The following is a 25,204-nucleotide window of genomic DNA, read 5'->3' on the forward strand; positions in this document are numbered from 1 at the left end:
GTTTGATTTTCCTCTTGTTGACAGTTTTTTCCAATTATAAGCAAGCCACCCCAAACATCATTTAACCTGGGGAAAAGATGCTTCTTTTTCAGTGCTGTTAGTGCTGTGTGGACAGATGTTGTCATGCAAAATAAATATATTGTAATGGAAATGTGAATAAGACACTTGTTTACCTATGTGACATGCCATAAATCTGGACCAAAGTAAACTCATCAGAATTGTGCCTTCACACCCAGTAGTGATGCTGAACAGCTGGAGAGATGAACTAATAAGTGATGAAAAATGAGGCAGGGGTGAGATGGGAAGCTACTATTATGGCAGACTATAAACTGGAGAGAAAAAATACCACTTTATATTTTTATTAGGCAAAACATGGAAGCTATAAATATGAGACCCCGGCAATATAAAAAGTAATTGGGAAGGGAAGGATAACTGTTTACTTGGCTATGTTTACTGTACTTATCCACATATGCAGGAGATTAAAATGCCTCCTACAAATTGCAGTGATACTCAAAATGAGCACCAGGCCTTCCTAAGGAGATCTGAGGAGTTGCCAAGGAAGGTTTGAGAAAGGGAAGGAGTGTGGACAGCACCAGGCAATTGTGAAAACAGCCAAGACACTTTGCTGTCTGAAGGGAACAATCTGCGTAGATCTTGGACCAAAAGGAATATTGAGTCTTGTTTCCGTGGTGGCCATGGGACACCATCCTCCACTACTTCTGACAGCAGCAAGCTATCTTGGAAGGCATAAAATAGGAGTGTCCAACCTTGACAATTTTAAGATCCGAGGACTTAAATTCCCAGAATTCCCCAGTTAGCCAACAGCCAAGCCCTAGTATAAAAGCAGATTCCTTGACAAACCCAACTGTGCTGATCACATACCACACCCTTGGATTGGTGAGGTGTGAAGTATATCTGATTGCATTCATGGCAATAGTTGAGAAGGAAACATAGTTTTAACACTGTTAAAGCAAAGGATGGTTTAAGTAGGGGCTGACTAGGAAGCAGATAAAACATCACAGGGACATAGAAAAGTGACAGGTTGGGCACACTTGTACAGGAGTTGGATGCAAGGGCTAGGAGAAATATGTAAAAGTCTGCATTCTGGGCACAAAAGGAAGAAATCCTGTAGATCCACATAATCACCAAGTTCCTATTTCTGTGGAATGCAAAACCTGCATAAATTCAAGTCCTATTAATATTATCTTAAAATAACTTAACACCCGTTTCTATCACCAATGCTTATCTTTCCCATTTTCTTTTCTTTTTTCCTGCCCTCGCAATGCTTGTTACACGATTCTATACTTATTCAGGATTTAATTCCTGTGAATGCAACGTAACTCACTCTCTCCAAGTAGTAAACGTAATGCAACCTTTATTTTGAATTAGGGATAATGAATGTTTAAAACAGTGTCGATTATTAGGCAGTGGGGTTCTTCGAAAAACTGAGTGCAGGAAAACAAAGGTAAAGATACCGAAGCAAGCGAACGTCATTCTCTTTTTTAAAAATACAGCGTCGTTTTCTTTTAACAGACTTTACAACTCTTTTCTCTTGGCGTTTCCCCTTGAAAATGCCAACTGGTATCGTTTAGCGCGTTCACAGCCATCTCTTTCAGACTTAAAATCGGTCTCACGCGGCAGCGCCTGGAGCACCACAAACACCACTTCCCGCCTCCTCTCATCCAGACGAGCAACAGACAACACACAACGCCCCGCGCGCCCGAGCTCCTTTCGCGGAACTCGCGGGAGGCGGAGCTTTGCTGCCAGAAACTCCGTGCGCCTCCCAGGCGCGGCTGCGCCGTAAGCGGCGGCCTGTTTGCTTTTTCTTTTTCTCGCACCCCCCCACTTCGGCCAGTGGAAGGAAATATAGGCGCTAATGGCTGTTCAAACGGCGTTGCAGAAGAGTCTGGTAGCGGTGGGCCCGGCGGGGAGACACACGGCTTCTGTGATCTTTCTCCATGGCTCAGGTGGAGGCTCTCGATCCCAAAATGATCTGCTGGGGGGGCGACAATCTCTGGGCTAGCTCGTGGGGCCTTTCAGCCGAAAGGGGCCACACGTGCATTAAGCCTATGACTCGCATCGTTTTGACTTATAAGACTTGCGCGTAGAATGGGACAAGCCCTCGTGATTTGTTCAATAAACCCCAAATGTGTGAACCCTCCCGGAGAGGTACTCGGGGAGGGAAAGCTTGTCCCCGGGATGATGATTATTGCCCAATTTTTCTTCCTTTCTTAAAAATCTGCCTCGTGATAACACCATTCCTCGTAATGGTGCCAGTGTGGCATAATTCTAAATGAATACAATCACAGTTATTCATTGTCAAATCCAGCGCAGTTGCAAATCTAACATCAGGTTATTGCCGTATGAAGAACGGTTGCAGGCTTGGGGTTTGGTTAGTCTAGAGAAAAGAAGGACTAGTGGGGACATGATAGCAGTATTCCAGTATTTGAGAAGCTGCCACAAAAAAGAGGGGGTTAAACTATTCTACAAAGCACCGAAGGTCAAGGCAAGAAACAATGGTTGGAAACTAATCAAGGAGAGAAGCAACCTGGAATTAAGGAGGTAGTATGTGCTCCTTCATTGGATGCATTCAAGTAGAGATCAGAGAACTGACAAGGACTCTATAAACTTGAATTCTTGCACTGAGTAGGGCAAGGACTTCCTTGGTGGAGATGGGTACAGGCCTTGACTTATAATCACTTGCTTTACGACTGTTCAAACTTATGACAGACCTTTCCAAGGGTACTTATAACTCAGTTTCGAAGGCTATCCCCACATTTCGGGCACTTGGCATCTGGTTTGCATTTGAAGGGTCCTGTGGTCATATGAGCATAATTTAGAGCATTTTGCAATTTTGGGCAAAAGGGCCCCATGATAAACAATGGGTTCACTTAACAACCTCAGGTATATGTAGCAACTGCAGTGATTCACTTAACGAACCCCCACAAAAACGGTCATAAGTCTCACTTTACAACCCCCATGAACCATAACGGGCGAGCTCCATTACGTTGTAAATCAAGGACAACCTTTATATGTATTGTTGAGGTTTGAAAACCAATTGCCCATTAGGTTTGGTTTGTATAAGCAACCAGCTGTACCTTTTCTAAAACGAAGTTTGAAAAAGAAAGAGTTGTATGGACAAGATGAATTCTGAGGTTCATAAGACAGCTCACATTGCTCCATTGCATAGATGTCTAATTCACTTCTATCTTTCTGTGTTATTCAGGTGATACTGGTCAAGGGGTAAGAGACTGGATCAAGCAAGTTTTGAAGCAAGATTTGTCTTTCCAACATATAAAAGTCATTTATCCAACAGCTCCTGCCAGGTACCATGTGCTTTCTTACAGAATCTCTAATAGTCTTTTCAATATAGAAAAGTATATTGATGGATATAGAAAATAGAAGCTAATTTTTGTAAGAATTTGAAGTTCCACTCATGTTTCAGAAATCAGGATCTCTCTGATTTGTTCTTTCTTTAATAGGTAAAGTTACTTACAGAGATGAGAACAAGTCCAGTAGGGGTATTAATAAAAGTTGGACTGGGTACACCTCTCAAGTCTTAAACGTCCTAAGCTTAGAGAACTGCTTTTCCTTAGTTACTTACCAATGGTTACAGCCACTGCATGGCAGATTATACATAAGGCTTATTCATTTTCTTAAGCAGGATTGTCAGGCTACTCTTTTTTAATCCCTTATTGAATCTTCATGTTGTCCATAATGCAATCCTATCCAGAAATCATACTTCCTATCTTTCAGTCATTTTTTTCCTAAACTTGCAAAGTATCATCAATTCCTTCCCTTAGGGATAAAACATCTTTATGCACAAAGCTCATCACAAAGACTTTTCCTGCCCTTTCAGCTGAATGGGAAAGTCAGTCAAGAAATTATAGTTTATAGTTGCAGCTGATCCTAGAAACATAAAAATGCCAAGCTATGAAACCATAGTTTAAATAAACTTATTTTCCCAGCTTCTTATAAATCCCTTGTTTGCCAAGGTAGTTCCCAATCCTAGCTTTCTAGGATATTTTTGTAAAGTAAAGAGAAACATAGTTGCATTCAGGTGCACAAAACTCTTTCACTTGTATGGTTAACACGGGATCTGTTCAGACAAAACATTCTTATCTAAAATTCAGCATTTCAAAAATGTTTTAGTAGATCTTGCATCAATCACAAGGTTGGATTAAATTTCTTTTGAGAATCCTTCCAACTCTATAATTCTAGATTCTGTTTGAAAAGCAGCAAATAAGATTTCCAGTTCATAAGAAAGCTGTCATGTATATCCAAAGGCTTTCTGTTTCAGAGAGCAGTGGCACACCCACAATTCTTACTGATACCAAGCACAATTCAGAGAAGAGAGGGATTGCATATCACTTCTTGTATACTATGATATAAACACAAAGGTATCGGGATTTCCAGAGAAGAAATGGCGGATTGAAGACAGTTCCACAAAAAGTAGAGTGAGTAAACTGTGTCTTCAATAATCTCTCTCCAGACAAAGAGAGGACATGTATTGGATTTACAAAAGAGGCTTCTTAAAGCTTGAAGAATTTTGTGAGAAGGGACAAAGTAGAAAATGAAAATAAATCAAGTTCTAGGACATCATCAGAAGGGACTAAAGATCAAGGTGGTTGAGTAAAATAATACAATTGGTTTATTTGATTAAGATTAAAATTGATACGTTGTTACTTCTGGGAACACTTAAAGGATTTTTTCTGATATCAGGGTTTAAAATGGTGAGGTTTCTATGGACCTGTTTATAAAAAAGAGATAGGATATGAGGAAAACAGATCATTTGTTACATTTTAAGAAAAGGTGATAAGTTACAAAAATTATTTATACTTGTAATGAAGGGGAAATCATTTCTTTATATATTTCTTTTTCTTTATTTTTTTTTCCTGTATTTTTCTTTTCTGCACCTTCTATTATTCTTTGTACTTTTTTATTTTTTTATTTGTATTAGTTTTTATTGTTGGAATTGTAATTTTAAATAAAATTATTATTAAAAAAAAACAAAGGCATCATTTGGACCAGGTTTGAGAAATTGAACTCGGCCTATGTTCTGCTGCAGGTTAAATTAAGATGAAAATCTGAAAAAGTTGAGTGGATCAAGAACTAGCATGCAGTGGTTTTTGTCAAGTAGATGACTGATGCTACAGAACAGATTTTTAAGACTATGGGCGGAAAAGGCTGAAGATTTCTGACCCAGAAGTAAGTTCTGACTTTGAACTGGTGTGTTAAAGGATGCAAATGGGCAGATAGTAACTGATTCCAAGTAGATCATTTCCTACTGCTAGAAGATGAAGTTAGCGCAATGCCCGCTTATTACCAAGTCAGAAGGCTACAGGAATATACAAAAATATGGCCAGTAACAGAAGTCAAATCAGTAAAGGTTGTAACCAATCTATGCCAACAAATTTGGAGAACAGCATAGTGGCCAGTATATTGAAAGAGATCACTTTACAGAAAAGAAGATTTAATGAAGTGTGCAAATTATCTTACAGTGTCTTTAATTTCACCTGCTAGCAAAATAATGCTTCCAGTCATCCAACCCAGACTGATGATTGGAAGCATTATTAAAGAGAGATGCCAGTTGTTCAAATGGGTTTAGAAGAGGCCAAGGAACAAGATATATTATTTATTCATGCTGAATAATTGAAAAAGTCAAAGAATATGAAAAAGAAGTCTATATGTTCTTCAGACAGATTTCAATTGTGTCCATCATGTCACACTCTGAAATGTGTCATTCAGAAGTCAGAATTCCAGAATACATTGTCTTCATGCGAAACCTATACACAAATTAGGAAGCCGCATTTGAAACAAACATTGCAAAGCAGAATGACTCCAGGAAAGCAAAGGAATGAGACAAGGCTATATACCATCACCTTATTTATTCAACCTGTATGTGAAACATCTACTGTAGGAAGTTGCATTGGAATATTTTTTTAAATTGGAGGAAAAAATAACAATAGCTTACACCATGCTGAAGACACTACTTTGATAGTGTGTGATAGTGAATGATCTGACAGCTCTAATAATGGAAGTCATGAAGGAAAGCAGAAAATGGAGATAAAGTTATATATATAAAGAAGACAAAAATAATGGCAGTAGGTACAGCAACCAGCCTTATTGAAAATATCACTCCAAAAGATTGAAGTGGTGGGTATTTTCTTATCTTTTTGGATCAACTAAACAAGCAGAAAGGAACAAGCAGTCAAGAAAAGACTACAGTCTAAGCTCATGGTAAAGTACTAGTAAAAACCTTGGCAAATATATTGAGATACATAACATGTCTGTACATACAAAGGTTAAAATTATACTGTTAGATTTGGAAGAAGCAGGATAAAAAGAGACATTTTTGCATTTTGGTGTTGGTCCCAAGAACGCTATGGATAGCCAAGAAAAGAAACGAATAAACAAATGAACCCAGAACTCTCATTGAAGGCAGAAATGAGCAGCCTCAAATTATACTTCATACACATTATATAAAGACTGATTCTTTAGATAAAACTATAATACTGAGAAAGATGGAAGAAAAAACCTGAAGGCAGCAAGAAGCATCAAGATAGATGGCCTTGATTACAGTGGCAGTGGGCACAACATTAGGAGACTGAAGAATGAGATTGGGGACAAATTGTCCTGGAGAAAAATCTATCTTTCTGATTGCTAAGAGTTGGCACTGATTTGGTGTCATAATCCAATTAAACTTTAGCTGCCAGGTTAGCTCTTCTGCATTTGTTTCTTGGTTTTTACAGCAAAGCATTTATGTAACTTGATTTAAAACCTCAGTAGATTTTACAGGATATTCTTCTCCAACCTTTTATTTGTTGTATGCAATTAAAAAAAGCGTCACTTTGCATATGACACTGACAGCTGGGCAGTAAATCACAGATGTTACTATGCTGTCACCTTCCAGGGTATAATTCAGTAACAAGTTGAAACAGAGCAGATGAAGTTATGTTGCAAGTATTTTATAAATGGACACAGAACAGATTTTGGCAGAAAATCCTTAAAGTCAGTGTGTTTTCATGGATCAGGTTCTGTACCTATTCCCAAAAGATCAAGTTTCAAACGCATATTCAAGCATAACAGACAATCTCAGTCTCAGTCTCCAGATAGATAAGCAGAACTATTACACTACTAAGTTTTCCCTTTGATAATTTGTTTAGTAATATTTGCATTAGTTTTTCAGGTGATTATGAAAATAGTGAAATAAGGTTTGCACTAAGGTTTGCACTATATTTACTGCAATGCAATTAAAATGATTTCAGGGTTTAGAACAGGGGTCCTATGGGAGAATTCTGGGAGTTGAAGTCCACAAGTCTTAAAGTTGCCAAGTTTGGAGACCTTTGGTTTAGAATATAAACAGCCACTTCAGTTGGCTTTCTGTTAAGTGTTCTTGGATATCAGTTCACAACATAAAATGTCCAAGTGGTCACAACCACAGGTTTGCTAGTCTAGACAGTTGTTGCATTAGAGTTTGATAATATTTTTTGTGCATGTGCCAAAAAGGGATTTCCATCAAAGCAAAGCAATCCACCTCAACACATCAATTGGCAGCATCATAGTGGGACACGATACTTTCCTTTGGCATGGTCCTAGTTGACTCCAGCAGTTGGGAATCCAGACAGCTCTGGGAAATGAAGCTCGGCCGTACACTCATACTTTACTGGTATTTCTGCATAGGAATGTAAAAGCTTGAGAGGCTTTACTATATTCCTTCCAAGAAAACAACAAATGTTATTTGTTAGAGAAGCATTCAAAGGCAATGGAGGAAGAGCACAAATCTTGGTATTTCCTGAGTTTATCTGCAGTGGATTTGCTGTTCTTACATTCCAGTTATTGGAAGAAAGTTGCCAAAGACACGTTCTTTCTCTTCTATTAAATGTTCTCCATTCAAAGGCTTTAGAAAAGATGATGGGAATGGCAGTTCTAGTCAAAGAAAGGACAGTGCAAACAATAGTGGGGCTTCCATCATAGTGAGTGCTGCCTTCATTTGCATTCAAACACTTCAGATATGATATACTGCATAGTCAAATAGAATTACTGAAGTAAATTTGATTCATCGCCCTGATGCCAAGAGGGTAAACCAACTCACTCTAAAACTGGCCTTACACCAGGGGTGTCCAACCTTGGCAACTTTAAGACTTGTGGACTTCAACTCCCAGAGTTCCTCAGCCAGCAAAGCTGGCTGAGGAACTCTGGGAGTTGAAGTCCACAAGTCTTAAAATTGCTAAGGTTGGACACCCCTGCCTTACACCCTCAAATCAACACTTAGCATGCCAAGTATAACATGATCACTGTGAGAGCAGATATTTTTAGCTTTTTGTGATAGGAGACTGACTGGGTCTCTTAGAAGTGACCTTAGACTTTTACTAAATGCTGTTTACCTAAAAAAATATAGTGTATTTTCAGCAATAATGCTTGACCAGCATGGTAGATCTGGCTGAAAAGCTTAGCTCTGATTAGAACATTGATTGTGAATCCTTCTGATAGAGCAGTGCTTGTCTGTTTTAAGATATGTGGACTTCAATTCCCACAATTCTTCAGCCAGGATGCTGCCTGAGGAATTCTGGAGACTGAAGTCCACACATCTTAATTTGGCAAATTTGAAAACACTGAGATAAGGGATGCTTTTTCACAAAATTAGAAGTTAATATCTATCCGAGATTATGGCTGCGTTCTATTTTCTTTGATTGGTGTGCCTACCTGCAGTATATTTGGCTTGAATAGGAACGTAATATGAAGAAAGGGAGCCAGGGTATATCAAAACCACCTCATCAAAACTAGATTATGCCACATTAGCAATAATACTGCTCCAGTGACAGAATGGCTTGGGGGTTGATCAAGGGGACCAGGTTTTTTTTTCTGCCTTTCTGAATGTAACAGTAACTCTTATTTCCACTTTTAATTTAAAAGAAAAAAAGTGCTGCTTGATATCACAAATTGTGAACAGTTTGCCAGTGTAATCTCATGAGTCTCATTTAACTGATGTTTGCTGCCCATTTTCATTTACTGAACAAGGAAGTTTTCTGCTGGGCCTGTGTAGATGATGGCTTATCAATCTTGATAAAAGGTTCAGGTGAGAGTTACAACTAAAGCCCACAGCTGCTTTACTGGCTAGAAGTGTGACATTGTTGAAGTCAAACACCACTTCAGAGATCTGCATAGCCTTCTTTACTATAGCAATTTGGGGGGAATTATTGGAGAATTTCATATTAACTTTAGGTTCAGAGCTTAACTGTTTAATAACTATGTTCCTTGATAACAGTTTTCTGTACCAATAGATCATGGTCACTGAATGGGAACAATATATGGGAAGATAAACATAGCTCTAATTTAGAGTGTACATTTTCCATTAAAAAAAGACTCAGATTTAGTCTCCAGACCAAAATGGATAATGCTACTACTGTTACAAAATATTTTCTTCCATTTAAAACCATAAAGACCCTCTGCCAGTCAGATGAAGTAATACTGTTTAGGCTAGAAGTCAGCTTTCAGTTATTACAATAGTACAGTCAAGTTTCTAGTGAGCTTCTGTATGCCGCAGTGAATAGCATCAGACAATTTTGCTTTAAAAAAAATAGCTGGGGGGAGGGATTCCTTTAATCTTGTAAATAAAATTATTATGGAGAACAGTGAGAATATTTGTTTTAAGGGATAGTTCTTTTTCCCCCCAAGAATTGGGGTTTTTTTATTCTCTTTTTAAATAGAAAGTGAAAAAGAAATAGTCTTAACTCAAATCAAATCCCCCCCCCCATTTCTCCCACCCACTAACACACAAACTTGAGACCACCAGGCCAGGAGGCCCTGCCTTCTCTTCTCTTGCACAGTGTTTTCGAAAAGGGAAAGAAAATGGGGGAGAGGGAGGAACCCTGAAGAGGGGCCAGGCTGCAGGCCACTCTCTCCCCCCCTTTTTTTCCTCTCTAGCCAGGCAGGGCTATCTCCCCCTACTCAGTTTGACCCCTGGGGGGGAGCAAGGCCCTGACCCAGGCGGATCTCAGACCTTCTGGCCCTCGGTCTGAGCTACTCCAAGAAGGAAAACAAAAAAACAAAGCACTCGGCTTTTGTGTGTCCACTTCTCTCTTTCTCTCTCTCTCTCTCTCTGTGTGTATGTGTGTGTGTATTTGCGTTATCAGATTGCTCCCCTTTCTTCCTTCCCAAAGTAACTGGCAGTTCTAGTTTTCAACCAGAGTTTCTGTTACAATCAGATTGCCAGTGGTCATGGCTATTAAAACACGGGTGGGGTGGGGGTTTGAGGGTTAGGTTTATCATTCATTTCTCTTCCTTTGTGCCCAGTTGCAGTGTTTGCAAAAGATGGCAGTTTAAAGAACTGATTCATTTTTCAGATACTATCGGGGTTTATGGTGGCAATTTGTAGAAGATTTATAATTGTGGCCAAAATATAATCTTGCAAAGATTAAGTAGTTTATAGGCTAAGGATTATGTAGAAAACCTGCTTTATATTTCCATAGATCACTTAATTATTTACAGTGCCGAAAAACAACTGATTCAGCTTTCTCTTATAATATATAATTTCATCTTTTAATTCCCTCAGTCCTTGATTATTGTGATTAAATGTGTTGCAACTTTAGTTGGAATTTTAAAAACAGCATCTGCTGCCACGTCTCTCAAAATGCTTTTTTTCCCCTCTCTTTTGAGCAGGCATGGCTAATACTTTAAATACTGTTACAGCTGCTAGCAGAGCAACTTAAACATTTGTTTTCTGTTGAATGTCTAAATCAAGAAAGAATATTTCTTATATTTCTCTTAAATAGAAAGTGATAGTTTAAATTGGCATTATAGCAGGTAACGTGTTCAAGTTAAAATTATGATGTCCCAACTTTTTGAAATAACTATACTGTACCTTGTTACACTTCACTAAATCTAGGTCAGGGAATCTTTGTGCATTTCCTTCTCACAATCCTTCCCACTCTAAATCCAAACTCAACCTAGCAAGACCATGGATTCTACACTCTTTTCAGTTACCGGCAGATAACTTTTGCAGTTTTTATTGTATATATTGTGAAGACTGTTGATCTCTTTCCATTTAAGAAAATATTTATGGAGCCTTGGAAAATGGCTTTGTAGAACAGTGCAGACATTTTTTTTAAGCTTTCAATGCAAGTTTTTTCCCCTGAGTTCCTTGTAGCAATTCTCTCTCCTTTGGCTGTGATACAGAATCATCGGTCAGTTTGACACTATTTTAAATAAATTGGCAGATATTTGACTCACAAAAACCCTGTTGACAGCAATGGAGATGAATTGATAGAATTGTATTGGGAGACTTGCTATGGATACCTCTCCCAAATACCTCAGTCAGATTCCTACTTTTCAACAACTTTAACTAGGGTCATGTTTTTCTGATATTCTAAGCACACATTTTTATAAACACATAAAAAGCAATCCAATGAAAATTCAATAAAGCTAGAATTTCATGAGATACTCAAATAGTAAGAGTCCCTAAATGATGTCGTTTTTGTATAGAATTTATTTTTCTATTCTAAATAAAGTTACAGTTGGTAACTTTATGTATTAGCATTGTATTCCAAAATTTCTTTTTTAGAATTATGGGTCTCTAGGTATCTGCTTTTTAATGTTCCCTGAAGTTATAGAGCTGAAGGAGCTATAATTTCCCCATTTTATGTTGACTTTCTCTAGCTACAAAATTTCCTAATAGTTCTATTATCGTGGGTGTTTTTTTGTTCTCATTTAAATGTCTTTGATTCATACTAAAAAGATAAACAAGGGTCAGAACCAGTTAGTATATGATTGGGAAATCGCTAGTTGGAGACTTCATCTGGGAGAAAAAATCCAACTGTAAAAAGGCAATAGTAAATCACTTCCACATTATTGTAAAGATATGTCCGTGTGATTGTCCTGTGCCAAGATTGACTTGAAGAACTTCCTGTATTCTTTTTCATTTTGTTTATACAATTATCCAGTTGAATCTCACTTTAGACTCTTTTTTATTATGGAATAATAGTGTTACCTTTGTAAACTGCTTCTGATAATTTTCAAAGTCTATAGTCTGCATTTAAAGTTTGCCTGGATCTCTAGGGCCTCAGCTTGTGGAGATCTGATTTAAAGATAACTAATGCCTGTTATTCTTCAACCCTCTGCACAGTATGGAGCTATATAGCAATCAGGGTGGAATTAATTTAAATACATTATTTTTTAAAAAAATTAAATAGCTTTTATTTATTTTTATTTATTTATTTATTTTGTCAAGCAATTATAAGAAACAGGTATAAGTATAAACATAGTTATGGGTACATGAAATGGATACATATAAGAAAAATAAAAGAAATAAAAATTAAAAAAGAAACAATAGGACAGGGATGGTAGGCACGTTGGTGCGCTTATGCACACCCCCTACAGACCTCTGAGGAAAGGGGTGAGGTCAATAGTAGACAGTCTAAGGTTAAAGTTTTTGGGGTTTGGGGAAGAAACCACAGAGTCAGGTAGAGTATTCTAGACATTTACCACTCTGTTACTGAAGTCATATTTTCTGCAATCAAGTTTGGTGCAGTTTACCTTGAGTTTGTATCTATTGTGTGCTTTTGTATTGTTATGGTTGAAGCTAAAGTATTCATTGACAGGTAGGACATTGCAGTGTATGATTTTATATACTATACTTAGACCTAAGGTAGCGTAGTTCTAGGTTTTCTAGGTCTAGAATTTCGAGTCTGGTGGCATAAGGTATTCTGCAATGAGTAGAGGAGTGGATAACTCTTCTTGTGAAATATTTCTGGATTTTCTCAACTGTGTTAATATCAGATACGTAATGCAGGTGCAGGTTCCAATTCAAGTTTGGTCTAGCAAATGTTTTGTATGCTCTCATTAGTAGTGTGATATTACCAGAGAAAAAGCTACGTAGGATTATGTTAACAACTCTTAATGCCTTTTTGGCTATGTAGTTACAGTGGGCTCTAGCACTTAGATCATTAGAGATGAGAACTCCAAGGTCCTTGACAGAGTTTGGATCATCAACAAGGTCTTCAGCTTGTATTTTATTTTCTGATTTTTTGTTTGCCAATATGTAGGACAGAGCATTTATTTGCTGAGATTTGAAGTTGCCATTTGTTTGACCATTCTGATACATGGTCAAGGTCTTTTTGAAGGGTAGCAGTATTGTCTGTGGTGTTGAATAGCTTTACATCATCAGCGAAGAGAACGCAGTTGCTCTTAATATGATCACAGAGATCATTTATGTAGTATGAAGAGAGTTGGTCCTAGAACACTGCCCTGGGGACACCACTGTTGACAAGTACAGAATTTGATAGGACACTCCCAATTTTAACCATTTGTTGTCTGTTTGACAGGAATGCTTCTATCCAGTTATGCAGGTGTCCAGAGATACCGTAAGATTTTAGTTTTAGGAGTAGTTTGTTGTGTACCACTGAATCAAAGGCTTTACAGAAGTCTATGTAGATTGCGTCTATTGTTTTGCCCTGATCGAGTTGTGTAGTCCAGGGGTCCCCAACCACCGGTCCGCGGACCGGTCCCGGTCCGCGGAACAACTCCTACCGGGCCGCTGGCTTGCTGGGCGCCGCCATCTTTTTTTCATGAAAAGTGCTTCCGGTGAGCTTTCCGGGTAGAAAGCTCACCAGAAGCACGCGTTTCATCAAAAAAGATGGCGGCGCCAAGCTGATGCCGGACCGGCGCGGCGCCCAGCTGATGCCGGTACCGGGCTGCGGTGTCAAAAAGGTTGGGGATCACTGGGTAGTCCATATGTTTCTGTAGTGAAAGAGTTGCAGATTACAGGATAGTTTTTTTCTGAAACCAAATTGTTTATTAGAGAGTAGGTTGTTTGTCTCTAAGTGGAGGATAATGGATTGGTTAATAATTGATTCCATGACTTTACAGGTGACTCAGCATAAAGAGATTGGTGTGTAATTTTCAACTAGACTAGGGTCTCCCTTTTTGAAGATGGGGATGACCGTGGCTTGAGACCATAAGTTTGGCAAGGAGCTGGTCCTGAAAGATTTTTCAAAATTATGCTTAGAGGTTCGGCTATGGCAGTGGATAGCTTTTTTAAGAAGTAGGCACATATTCCGTCCGGTCCAATAGATAGAGATGGTTTCAGATTGCGTAGTGCTTTTTCAATGTTGTCTTCTGTGAAATCAATATGTATTTGAATTTTATTAAGCCATTGTCAAAAATTATAAAATAAAAATGAACATTCACCAAAGATTAAATAAAAACATTATACAAGAAGTAAATAATTTAAATACTGGATTGAATCATTCAAGAAGACTCAGCATAATTATTTATATCATAGTTTATTCATTAGTCAAAAAGTTTTTAAACATAATTTCCAGGAAAAATGCATTCTTGCTATATATAATAACCCCAATATACATTCTTTAGGACTCAGTTCTTTATAGATTTCATTTATATAAGATACTATACATAACCAGGGAAAGTAACTATTTACAAATTTTTCAGAATCATTTAATCAAAAAGCAGAATGTTGATCTCAGTATCAAACAAGTAAATATATACTGGTGAAGTTATTAGGTACTGAATGAGCTCAAATACAATTAACTATGATAGATATTTGGCTAGTAATTTTGGCATTGATTCATCCATTACCACCTTTTAATTGTTCTAACCATCTTGTTTGCCTGGCTAGCTTTCTTCAGCTAAAAATGGATTGAACATAAAAGAATCATATGCATTTTGAAGTAATACTACATTACTATCGTATCTTAAAACAAAACATAGCTAACTCTGCACAGGAAGCATTTTATAATTATATTCAGTTCTTTCTAAATTTCTACATGGCAGTGAAGGGGGAATCCAAACAGGCAAGACAGCAGCCATGACAGTGAAAGTAAAGCTATACCCCTATTGTATATGCATAAATATCATGTGGTAGAATTGACTCCTCAAGCTTTCTTCAGAACACTTTCTGCAAGATAGTTAATGTGAAAGGAGGATTATCTATGCAAAGTCATTTTCTAAGCATTTGAAATTATTTTGACAGAATGCTACAGCTTTACCATTAAGATTTAGTGTGATGCATTGTTCTTGATGTATCAATTGTTCTTTTAGTAAGGATAATTCCCTATTTTTTATTGTTTCACTAATATCTTTGACAGAATCATTGTTACATATTGTTCCATTTATCAAATCTTAGAGTAACAGTTTTCTTCTCTAGAAGATTATTATTTAATTTCTTTTATTATACATTTTATCTAAGGATTTCCCTGCAGTATCTGTTCTGCTTGATCAAGTGTTTCCTGGTTCAATTTATTGCCTTCTACCAACAAAGAGAGTGTTTTTAGTCATGTACAAAGTTGTATAAACAAACTAAACAATTTTTCATTGCCTGCTTCTATCTCTGACTGGTTATGCCTGTATCTCTGGTGCATTTCTTTGGGGGAGGGGATGCAGGAGAATCAGTTATGAATCAATGATATGGTAGGTCTTTCTGCTTACAATACAATAGAAATAAGAATAAACATGTTTAAATATAAGAAATAGGAACTAATAATTGGGGACAATAGGACAGGGACAGTAGGCACAATTGCGCGCTTATGCATGCCCCTTACAGACCTCTTAGGAATGGGGTGAGGTCAATAGATGTTAGTTTTAGGGTAAAGGAGTGGGGGTTTGAGCAGGTGACAACAGAATCAGGTAGTGAGTTCCAGACATTGACCACTCTTGCTGAAGTCATACTTCCTACAATCAAGTTTGGAGTGGTTTATATCAAGTTTATATCTGTTGTGTGCTCTTGTGTTGTTGTGGTTAAAGCTGAAATATTCATTAACTGGTAAGACGTTGCAACATACGATTTTATGTACTATGCTTAAGTCCAATCTTAGCTGGCGTACTTCAAGGTTGTCTAAGCCTAGAATCTCAAGTCTGGTGGTGTAGGGTATTCTGTTGCGAACAGAGGAATGTAGTACTCTTCTGGTAAAATACTTCTGGACTCGCTCAATTGTATTTATGTCTGATATACAGTGCAGATTCCAGACAGCAAAGCTGAATTCAAGTATTGGTCTAGCAAAGGTTTTGAATGCCCTAGTTTGCAAATCAGTATTACCAGAGGAGACGCTTCGTAAAATTAAATTTACAACTCTTAAAGCCTTTTTGGTAATACTGTTGCAGTGAGCTTTGGCGCTTAAGTCATTCAATATGAGAACTCCAAGGTCCTTGACAGAGTGAGGGTCATCAACAAGGTCATATCCGCCTAGCTTGTATTTGGTATATAGATTTTTTTTTTTTACCAGTGTGTAGGACAGAGCATTTGTGGATCGAGATTTGGAGTTGCCAACTGTTAGACCATTCAGATACATAATCAAGGTCTTTCTGAAGGACAGTAGCAATGACGGTGGTGTTGAATAGTTTTACATCATCAGCGAAGAGGACGCAGTTGCTAATAAGGTGATCACAAAGGTCATTTATATAGAGTGTAAAGAGTGTGGGTCCTAGAATGGTCCCTGGGGGGACACCGCTGATAACTGGTACAGGGTTTGATAGGGCGTTTCCTATTTTTACTATTTGTTGCCTTTTTGACAGGAAGGCAGTAATCCACTTGTGAAGGGATCCGGAAATGCCATAAGAATTTAATTTTAATAGTAGTTAGTCATGTACCACCGAGTCAAAGTGCCCAAGGAGCGGCTGATACAGTTCTACAGACTGTACAGACTCTGTCATCTGCACCTCTATAACTAACTGGTTTGGTTCTGCAACCCAACAAGACAGATACAAATTTCAGAGAATAATTAGGACTGCAGAAAAAACTATTATTACCAACCTGCCTTCCATCGAGGACCTGTATACTGCACGAGTCAAAAAGAGGGTTGTGAAAATATTTACAGACCCCCTCATATCCTGGATAGTTTCAACTCCTACCCTCAAAACAACGCTATAGAGCACTGCACACCAGAACAACTAGACACAAAACAGTTTTTTCCCCGAATGCCATCATTCTGCTAAAGAAATAATTTCCTCAACACTGTCAAACTATTTACTAAGTCTGCATTACTGTTGACTGTAACCTTGTTGTTTGTATCCTAATGATTTTTATTGACTGTTTCCTAGTATGATTTAATTGCTTTTTGTATCCTATGATTATTATTAACTGTTGTACCTTATGATTCTTGACTTGTTGAATGTATCTTTTCTTTTATGTACACTGAGAGCATTTGCACCAAGACAGATTCCTTATGTGTCCAATCACACTTGGCCAATAAAGAATTCTATTCTATTCTATTCTACATTACGACAGGACATTTCAACTGCCATAAATATGAACTAGTTGCCAAGCATTTGAATTTTGACCATAAGGATGCTGTAATGAATGTGTTAAAAAGCGGTCATAAGTCCTTTTTTCAGTGCTATTGTAACTTTGTACGATCATCAAATGAATATTGTAAGTTGAGAACTACCTGTATATCCAGACTCCTTGCTTAGAATTAGTTATGCTAATGAATATGAATTTATGGATTATGAGTAAGTGTTAAAATCATCATTAGATTAAGCAAACGTGTTCTTTCTTTAGAAATTTGAGGTTTGGAGAGGAAGGCTATCTTACAGCATTGAATATAATGCCTGAGAAATATTTTGCACAACCAGAGACTCAGATTCAGAAAAAGAATTAAGCCTATACATCCATCTTCAGTGGGTAGAATATAAAAGGATAAGAGCTAGCCAAGTGGTTAAATCTCCCATGTTGAAAGCTTAAAACTTTGCTTAGTTTTCTTGGATTACATTCATGGAATTAAAAGAAACTTCAGCTGGGAAGCATTTATTACAACAAAGAAGCTGAGTTGACCAAAAAAAAATCGAATTTTTGAAGCATGCACATGTGCAGTTATTCTTTGGTATGGCAATTGGCACCCATGCTGACCCTGAGTTCTTCTGTTGCCAGTGAACTGGAAGCCAAGAGCCATCAGAAGCTACCATCAGTGAACTGATCTATTTCAAACTGAGTATCGGGAAAAGAAAACCAAGCTTCTCTAATGTAGAAGAGATGGCATCTTTCCTATGGACATGTATGCCTAAATTTACTGCTAGCCGTTTTACAAGAAAAAAAATCTTAATTTAAAAAAAAAACAGGGCAGTGTATTTTGCATGGCTGAGACTTCCTTATTACCCATTAACATTATTCTTCAGATTCAGAGTGTATCATTCCTTATCTGACATATGTTTATTTTTCTACTAAACTGGATTGACAGTTCTGGGAGTATGGGCTAGATTCCAGTGCTTCATTTTGGAAGAAATGGAATTACACATTCTTCTTTCTGACATATTTTTTTAATGGATTAATAATGTCTTCCTAAACAGCCTTATTTTTAAAAATCTTCATTCCTTAAAAAAAACACTGTTTAGTTCAAATTGATGGGTTGTCCTCTATTAGTGAATGTCTACTAAGGGTATAAGCTGTGTGAAGAATCTCTGAGTACAGTGTTGACTTTTTGAAGGTTTAGGTTTCTTAGTATATTTAATATTGGTTGCTGATGTTGAAACTGTTACACTGATAATTGAAGAAACTCAAGAATTTAAGAGAATTAATACGCTCTATTCTATCAAATGTTTCTCTAATTATGAATTAATTATAGATTTCTGTAACTACTACTTTAAAACAACATGCTTTGTAGCAACTGCTGCAATCTTCCCACATTAGCTTTATATTCTTGTTTTCTCTCACAACAACTTTGTAGAATAAATTGCATTAATTGTATGATATAAGGAGTAAAGGAGGGCTGGTGGGAGAGGAGCTGCATTCTGAATTTAAAGATTTGTCACGTATTCCATATTTTTAAATCTATGCGAAGAGAAGATCTAAAGCAAAGATACACACAACAAAATTTAGGAGAGTAAATGGCAAACATGAGGTTAGGTTCCTGCATATGAACAGCCTGTTTGCTCTTAATATTCTATAGACATACATATTCGTAAAAAATGACCCAGGTCTTGTTTAAACAAACATAGATGTTTGATGTAGTTTTGTCTTACCTCCATGATTGAATGGCAGTTTTACACACCACAGTCTCATACGTACAAAGGGAATGATTCTAAAACACAAAAAAACTTTTGTATGAAATTTGTCCTCATGCATTTCTCATCCATCTTTCTTTCAGACCATATACACCAATGAGGGGGTCTTTGTCCAATGTGTGGTTTGACAGATACAAGATCTCTAATGATTGCCCAGAACATACTGAAACCATTGATGTGATGTGTCAAGCACTTAACAGTTTGATTGATGATGAAGTTAAAAATGGCATCAGAAAAAACAGAATACTGTTGGGTAAGATTTGTAAGGAGAAATATATAACATTTGGAGGAGAACTCGGCCTGTAAGCCGAGAGTTTGTAAGTCTTTAGTTACTAATGGCTTTTAGGTATTCACTTCAATCATTGTTATTAGAAACAAACTTGATTCTAACTAGGATTGGTGACTTTGGATTTCTGTTACAGAGAAACATTGATTCAATTTATAGAGAAATGATGACATAGACCCCAGTTGCATTGACTATTTCCCAGAAAAGAGTTGTTAATCTCTTGAAAACTATTATATTGCATAAATTGGCAATAGAGATTGCCTAAGAATGCCAATTTATTAAGATACCTTAAGTTTTCTAAGCTCTTAAGAAAGCAACATCTTATCTGCCTAAAGCCTTACGGTGAAAAAGGGAAGAGAGAAAGCCAACCTATAGATTTTCTTAGTCCCATTAATACTAATCTTTCTCACCCTGGTGTACTCCAAGCTAGATAGATTACAAATCTCATCATTACCAGGTAACGCCTCATGCTGTGGACTATATATTCTGCAGTCCAACACAGTAGGAAGACACTGAGTTAGAAAATTCCTGCTTAGTCATTAGTGAAGTGGAATAGTGCTAAGACCTAAGAACTTATGATGGTTCTAGAAAAGGGAGCAACTAAATTTTGATACATCCTAGATGATATGATAAGGCTGTATTTCTAAGTGTTGCTATGCTTCAGAAAGTTATCATAACTTCCATAATTTTGACAATATTGTTTAACAACATATTATTGAAATTTTCTTGAAAGTATCAAAATTATGTGCCTCATTTCTAATCAAAGACACACAATTCACAAGTTCATTTTTTCCATTTTTATGGAAAGTCCATATGTTGTATCTGGTCACAAACGTTTCTTAAATTGCTATCCCTTTTATCATTTCAAAACTTGAATTACAATCTGTTTTAAAGTTATAATCCTTTAGGATAATTTTTCCCCTCCTCTTCTTAGTGTAAAAAGAAAGTACCTCACAAAGAATCTTTTATTTTCCCTGCCATTTGGAATATCTCTCTTGAGTTGTAAATTCACATCAACTGTAATCAACCACAAAAAAAACCCAGTTCCTATGATCTTGCAAGGAGCAGCTCTTCCAGAACACAAGAGTGTGATCACCATATCTCTCCTTTTCTCTGGAAAGATTTTTGTCAACCACTAACTGGATTTCCACCATAGTGCTGTCCCTGCTTACAAGGCCATTCACAGGGACCTCTAATCAACCATCAATCCTCAGCCAGAATAAATTAATGAGATTTATGAAACTTAAAAGATAATTGCTAAGATCCAATTAAAGCATTTGTGGTTCTTTTTGGATAAGCTCTACTAGCTGTCTTGGAAAGTCATGTAGTTTTCAATATATATTAGTTTTATAAAGGCTAAACCAATAATTCAGTTTTATGAACGATTTTAAAAGGTACTAAAATAAATATGGCAAGGATGTAAGAAACATGAAACAGATTTGGAATTTACCACAAAATCAATTAGCTCAAGTCTTAAGAAATGTGAAATACATCTTATTGTCATAAAGCAAAGTTAATTCATCAAAAGAATTGTAAATTTATAAAACCCAAAGGTGTTGTCTGACCAAGTGAGGCATTTGCCAGTTAAATGACAAATTTAACACCAAGCCTCCTGCTTGCTTTTCAGCCATTTGCTGTATTATTTGTATCACCTAATCATTGCTTATTTTTCTATTACCTTGTTGTCAGGGAATCTTAAGATTCTGTCCTCACTAGTAATTATTTTAAGGGAGGAAAACCTCCTGTTTAAAATATACAATATATACAGCACAGAAAACAGTTCTGAAATCTAAGTATTTAGTTTTAATCTCTCTCTCTTTTTATCTTTAAAATATGTCCACAGGTGGTTTTTCAATGGGTGGAGGCATGGCTTTGCATTTGGCTTACAGATATCACCAAGAGGTGGCCGGAGTATTTGCTCTTTCAAGTTTTCTCAATAAGAATTCAGTTGTTTACCAGGTAGATGCTCACTAGCTTTTAAAAAATCCTTAGTTCTACCTTGCATTCATAAAATTATTCCAGAATTGGCAAAATAATAGACAGTAAAATTCATTATGAAGTAGCTGTATTTGTTTCATTTATTGAATTGTTTTTGTTTGTTGGACATTTTCTTTATCAGAATGGCAAGATATAAATCAAATAAACAATTGGGGGAGCATATGGGAATTTATCTGTAAGACTTAAACTATGCACAAAAAGTCCACCACGCTTTTCATTTTGGAAAGTTCATGGATTGTCCACACATGGATTGCCCAAGGCTATATTTTTCTATGGAATCAAAATTAATTTAAAAAGTTCCATTAATATCTTATAAGCTTGTAGAAATATGCCTTGGTTATATAATTTGCTTGTTTCCTTCTCTTGAAAGAATCCTTGACCAAATAGATTAAGAACAGGAACAATCAGCCACCAGTAAATGATGGTTGTAATATTGTGCCATGTACTAACTAGGTCAGGGGCAGAAGGGTTCTTTCCATTAATGGAGTTACATAATTCTAGTTTCTTCCAGAGTATTTTTTTCTTCAACATAAATTTGGTGAGAAGCTATAGCTCAGAGGCAAAGTGCATGCAGTTGAAGCTTTGCCTTTGTTTCTGGGCATTTCCATTTCCAGCATCCCAAGGAACAGAGTCTAGTAAATTGCTTTGCCTGGTTCTTTGAAAACTCATAAACACTACTGTTTCAAGTGCTCTTGTTCATACAATGAACAAGAGAACAGGGATTCTCTAGTGGGTATATCTCACTATCACATACTTATCCTGTCTTCTGGTTTTTGTGTGTGGGAAAGCAGGTTTGATGTAAGGAGTCTGCTGCGGTTTTTAGAGTCCTTGCCTGATTTAGAATTGTGATCATGCAAGATGAACAGTTCATAGAGAACCTGCTTGTTTATAGGGGCCTTCCAATGCAGACCTTCATGTATAAAATATTAGGTATTTTAGGGTGGCAGGGCCAGGTATCACATTTCTGTTCATACTATTTTCATTACATAAAACTTGCATGTTCCCTTATTTTTCCAATTGTCTGTCTTTTAAATGGGGAAGATAATGAATTCAGACACCCCATCTAGACATCTATTTTCTTTTTGTTAAAATGTACATGACTTAAAATGGTTAATGTCTCTTTTGCTACTAGGCACTGGAAAAGAATGAAGGAGAACCCCCAGAGTTGTTTCAGTGTCATGGAACTGCTGATGAACTGGTTCTGTATTCTTGGGGAGAAGAAACCAACAAAACATTAAAAGCTCTGGGAGTAACAACTACATTTCTGAGTCTACCAAACCTTTATCACGAACTAAGCAAAAGTGAGCTAGAAAAACTGCAATCTTGGATTTTGAAAAAATTGCCAGAAGAGCCTTGATTAACAAACAATAAATGGAAAATACTGTAGAAAAATAGCATTAGTTCCTATTACTGTATATATGGAAGAGGCAGTGTCTGCGAAAATACATAAAACAGGACATTGATAATTTTATACAGTTCTTCATTTTTTATTTCTGTATCTCAAGTTACATCAAATAGACCTTCTCATATTGAAAAAGTTGTACTACGTGCCAAGACTTGTCTATATATTTCAGTCACTTGAAGTGGATTAACTGTATGATTTTATTTCAATGAAACCAATTTTCTGATTATTTTCTTTGTCTACACTGCATGATAAATGACAGCAAGTTAAATATTTTTTAAAAAGTTAAGTTAAATATTTCCCAGATCCATGTATGGGTAGTCCTCATTTTAGAACCATAAATGAGCCAAAAATTTTAAGACAGTTGTTAATTGAGTTTTGCACCATTTTACAACCTTTCTTGCCACAGTAAACCACTGCAGTTAAGTTAGCAACACATTTGTTAAGCGAATCTGGCTTCCTCATTGGCTTGCTTGTTAAATTGTCATAAAAGGTGATCACATGACCCTAAAACACTGCAAATAAATACATGCCAGTTGCCAGCTTTCAATTTGCAAGCATTAGGGGTGCTCAAAAGTTGTGACATTCCTTGGGGATTGTAAAGATATGTTGGTTACTTTAATACACTGCTCAAAAAAATAAATGGAACACAAATATAAGACATCCTAGATCTGAATGAATGAAATATTCTTATTAAATACTTTGTTCATTACATAGTTGAATGTGCTGACAACAAAATCACACAAAAATTATCAATGGAAATCAAATTTAGCAACCCACGGAGGCCTGGATTTGGAGTTACACTCAAAATTAAAGTGGAAAAAACACTACAGGCTGATCCAACTTTGATGTAATGTCCTTAAAACAAGTCAAAATAAAGCTCAGTAGTGTGTGTGGCCTCCATGTGCCTGTATGACCTCCCTACAATGCCTGGGCATGCTCCTGATGAGGTGGTGGATGGTCTCCTGAGGGATCTCCTCCCACACCTGGACTAAAGCATCCCCCAACTCCTGGACAGTCTGTGGTGCAACATGGCATTGCTGAATGGAGCGAGACATGATGTCCCAGATGTGCTCAATTGGATTCAGGTCTGGGGAGTGGGCGGGCCAGTCCATAGCATCAATGCCTTCGTATTGCAGGAACTGCTGACACACTCCAGCCACATGAGGTCTAGCGTCGTGCATTAGGAGGAACCCAGGGCCAACCGCACCAGCGTATGGTCTCACAAGGGGTCTGAGGATCTCATCTCGGTACTTAATGGCAGTCAGGCTTCCTCTGGCGAGCACATGGGGGGCTGTGCGCCTCCCTAAAGAAATGCCACCCCACACCATTACTGACCCACTGCCAAACCAGTCATGCTGGAGGATGTTGCAGGCAGCAGAAGGTTCTCCACGGCGTCTCCAGACCCTGTCACGTGCTCAGTGTGAACCTGCTTTCATTTGTGAAGAGCACAGGGCACCAGTGGTGAATTTGCCAATCTTGGTGTTCTCTGGCAAATGCCAAAGGTCCTGCATGGTATTGGGCTGTAAGCACAACCCCCACCTGTGGATGTCGGGCCCTCATGGAGTCTGTTTCTGACCGTTTGAGTAGCCACATGCATATTTGTGGCCTGCTGGAGGTCATTTTGCAGGGCTCTGGCAGTGCTCCTCCTGTCCCTCCTTGCACAAAGGTGGAAGTAGCGGTCCTGATGCTGGGTTGTTGCCCTCCTACAGCCTTCTCCACGTCTCCTGATGTACTGGCCTGTCTCCTGGTAGCACCTCCATGCTCTGGACACTACGCTGACAGACACAGCAAACCTTGCCACAGCTCGCATTGATGTACCAGCCTAGATGAGCTACACTACCTGAGCCACTTGTGTGGGTTGTAGACTCCGTCTCATGCTACCACTAGAGTGAAAGCACTGCCAGCATTCAAAAGTGACCAAACCATCAGCCAGAAAGCATAGGAACTGAGAAGTGGTCTGTGGTCACCACCTGCAAAACCACTCCTTTATTGGGGATGTCTTGCTAACTGCTTATGCTTTCCACAACATTTGCACAACAGCATGTGAAATTGATTGTCAGTCAGTATTGCTACCTAAGTGGACAGTTTGATTTCACAGAAGTGTGTTTGACTTGGAGTTACATTGTGTTGTTTAAGTGTTCCCTTTATTTTTTTTGAGCAGTGTATAATTTAAATGTGCTTGATAAGTAGCTACATAAATATAACTTTTTTAAAAAACATTTGTTTCATTTGTCATATGGTCAGGGAGAAATTCAACAGCAAACAGCAAAAGTACTGTATAATGTTTTCTAACCCCTGGAATTAGCTCTGGTGTTCTAGATAATATAATTGCCATGACTATAAACTAGTACCCTTACCTTCTACACATTTCTCTAAACCATTTTAAAGAGCGGGGAAACTACCTGGCAGATCTGAAAAAATACCTTGATCTTCAGAGCCATTTCATAATAGCTTCCAAAGCTGCCATTTGACATTTGCAAAGTACCTAATTCTTCAAGCAAATG

General features: G+C 37.5%; 1 protein-coding gene across 1 annotated transcript; it reads left to right on the forward strand.

The window, feature by feature from the left end:
• Window positions 1-1,770: 1,770 nt before the first annotated feature.
• On the forward strand, window positions 1,771-23,373 carry LYPLAL1 (lysophospholipase like 1). The gene is made up of 5 exons (XM_026682631.2): window positions 1,771-1,967; window positions 3,227-3,326; window positions 19,095-19,264; window positions 21,141-21,256; window positions 22,428-23,373. Exons 1-5 carry the CDS (start codon window positions 1,877-1,879, stop codon window positions 22,650-22,652), a joined length of 702 nt encoding a protein of 233 aa, XP_026538416.1. The 5' UTR covers window positions 1,771-1,876; the 3' UTR covers window positions 22,653-23,373.
• The last annotated feature ends 1,831 nt before the right edge of the window (window positions 23,374-25,204 follow it).

The sequence above is a fragment of the Notechis scutatus genome, chromosome 1 (assembly GCF_049901735.1).
Source record: "Notechis scutatus isolate UNSWTSFEM ecotype Mainland chromosome 1, rNotScu1.2, whole genome shotgun sequence".
Taxonomy (NCBI): domain Eukaryota; kingdom Metazoa; phylum Chordata; class Lepidosauria; order Squamata; family Elapidae; genus Notechis; species Notechis scutatus.

Coding starts and splice junctions, on each gene's coding strand:
- LYPLAL1 (XM_026682631.2), top strand. CDS start 1,877: ATGGCTGTTCAAACGGCGTTGCAGAAGAGTCTGGTAGCGGTGGGCCCG. Junction 1,968..3,226: donor GATCTTTCTCCATGGCTCAG/GTGGAGGCTCTC, acceptor TGTGTTATTCAG/GTGATACTGGTCAAGGGGTA. Junction 3,327..19,094: donor TATCCAACAGCTCCTGCCAG/GTACCATGTGCT, acceptor TCTTTCTTTCAG/ACCATATACACCAATGAGGG.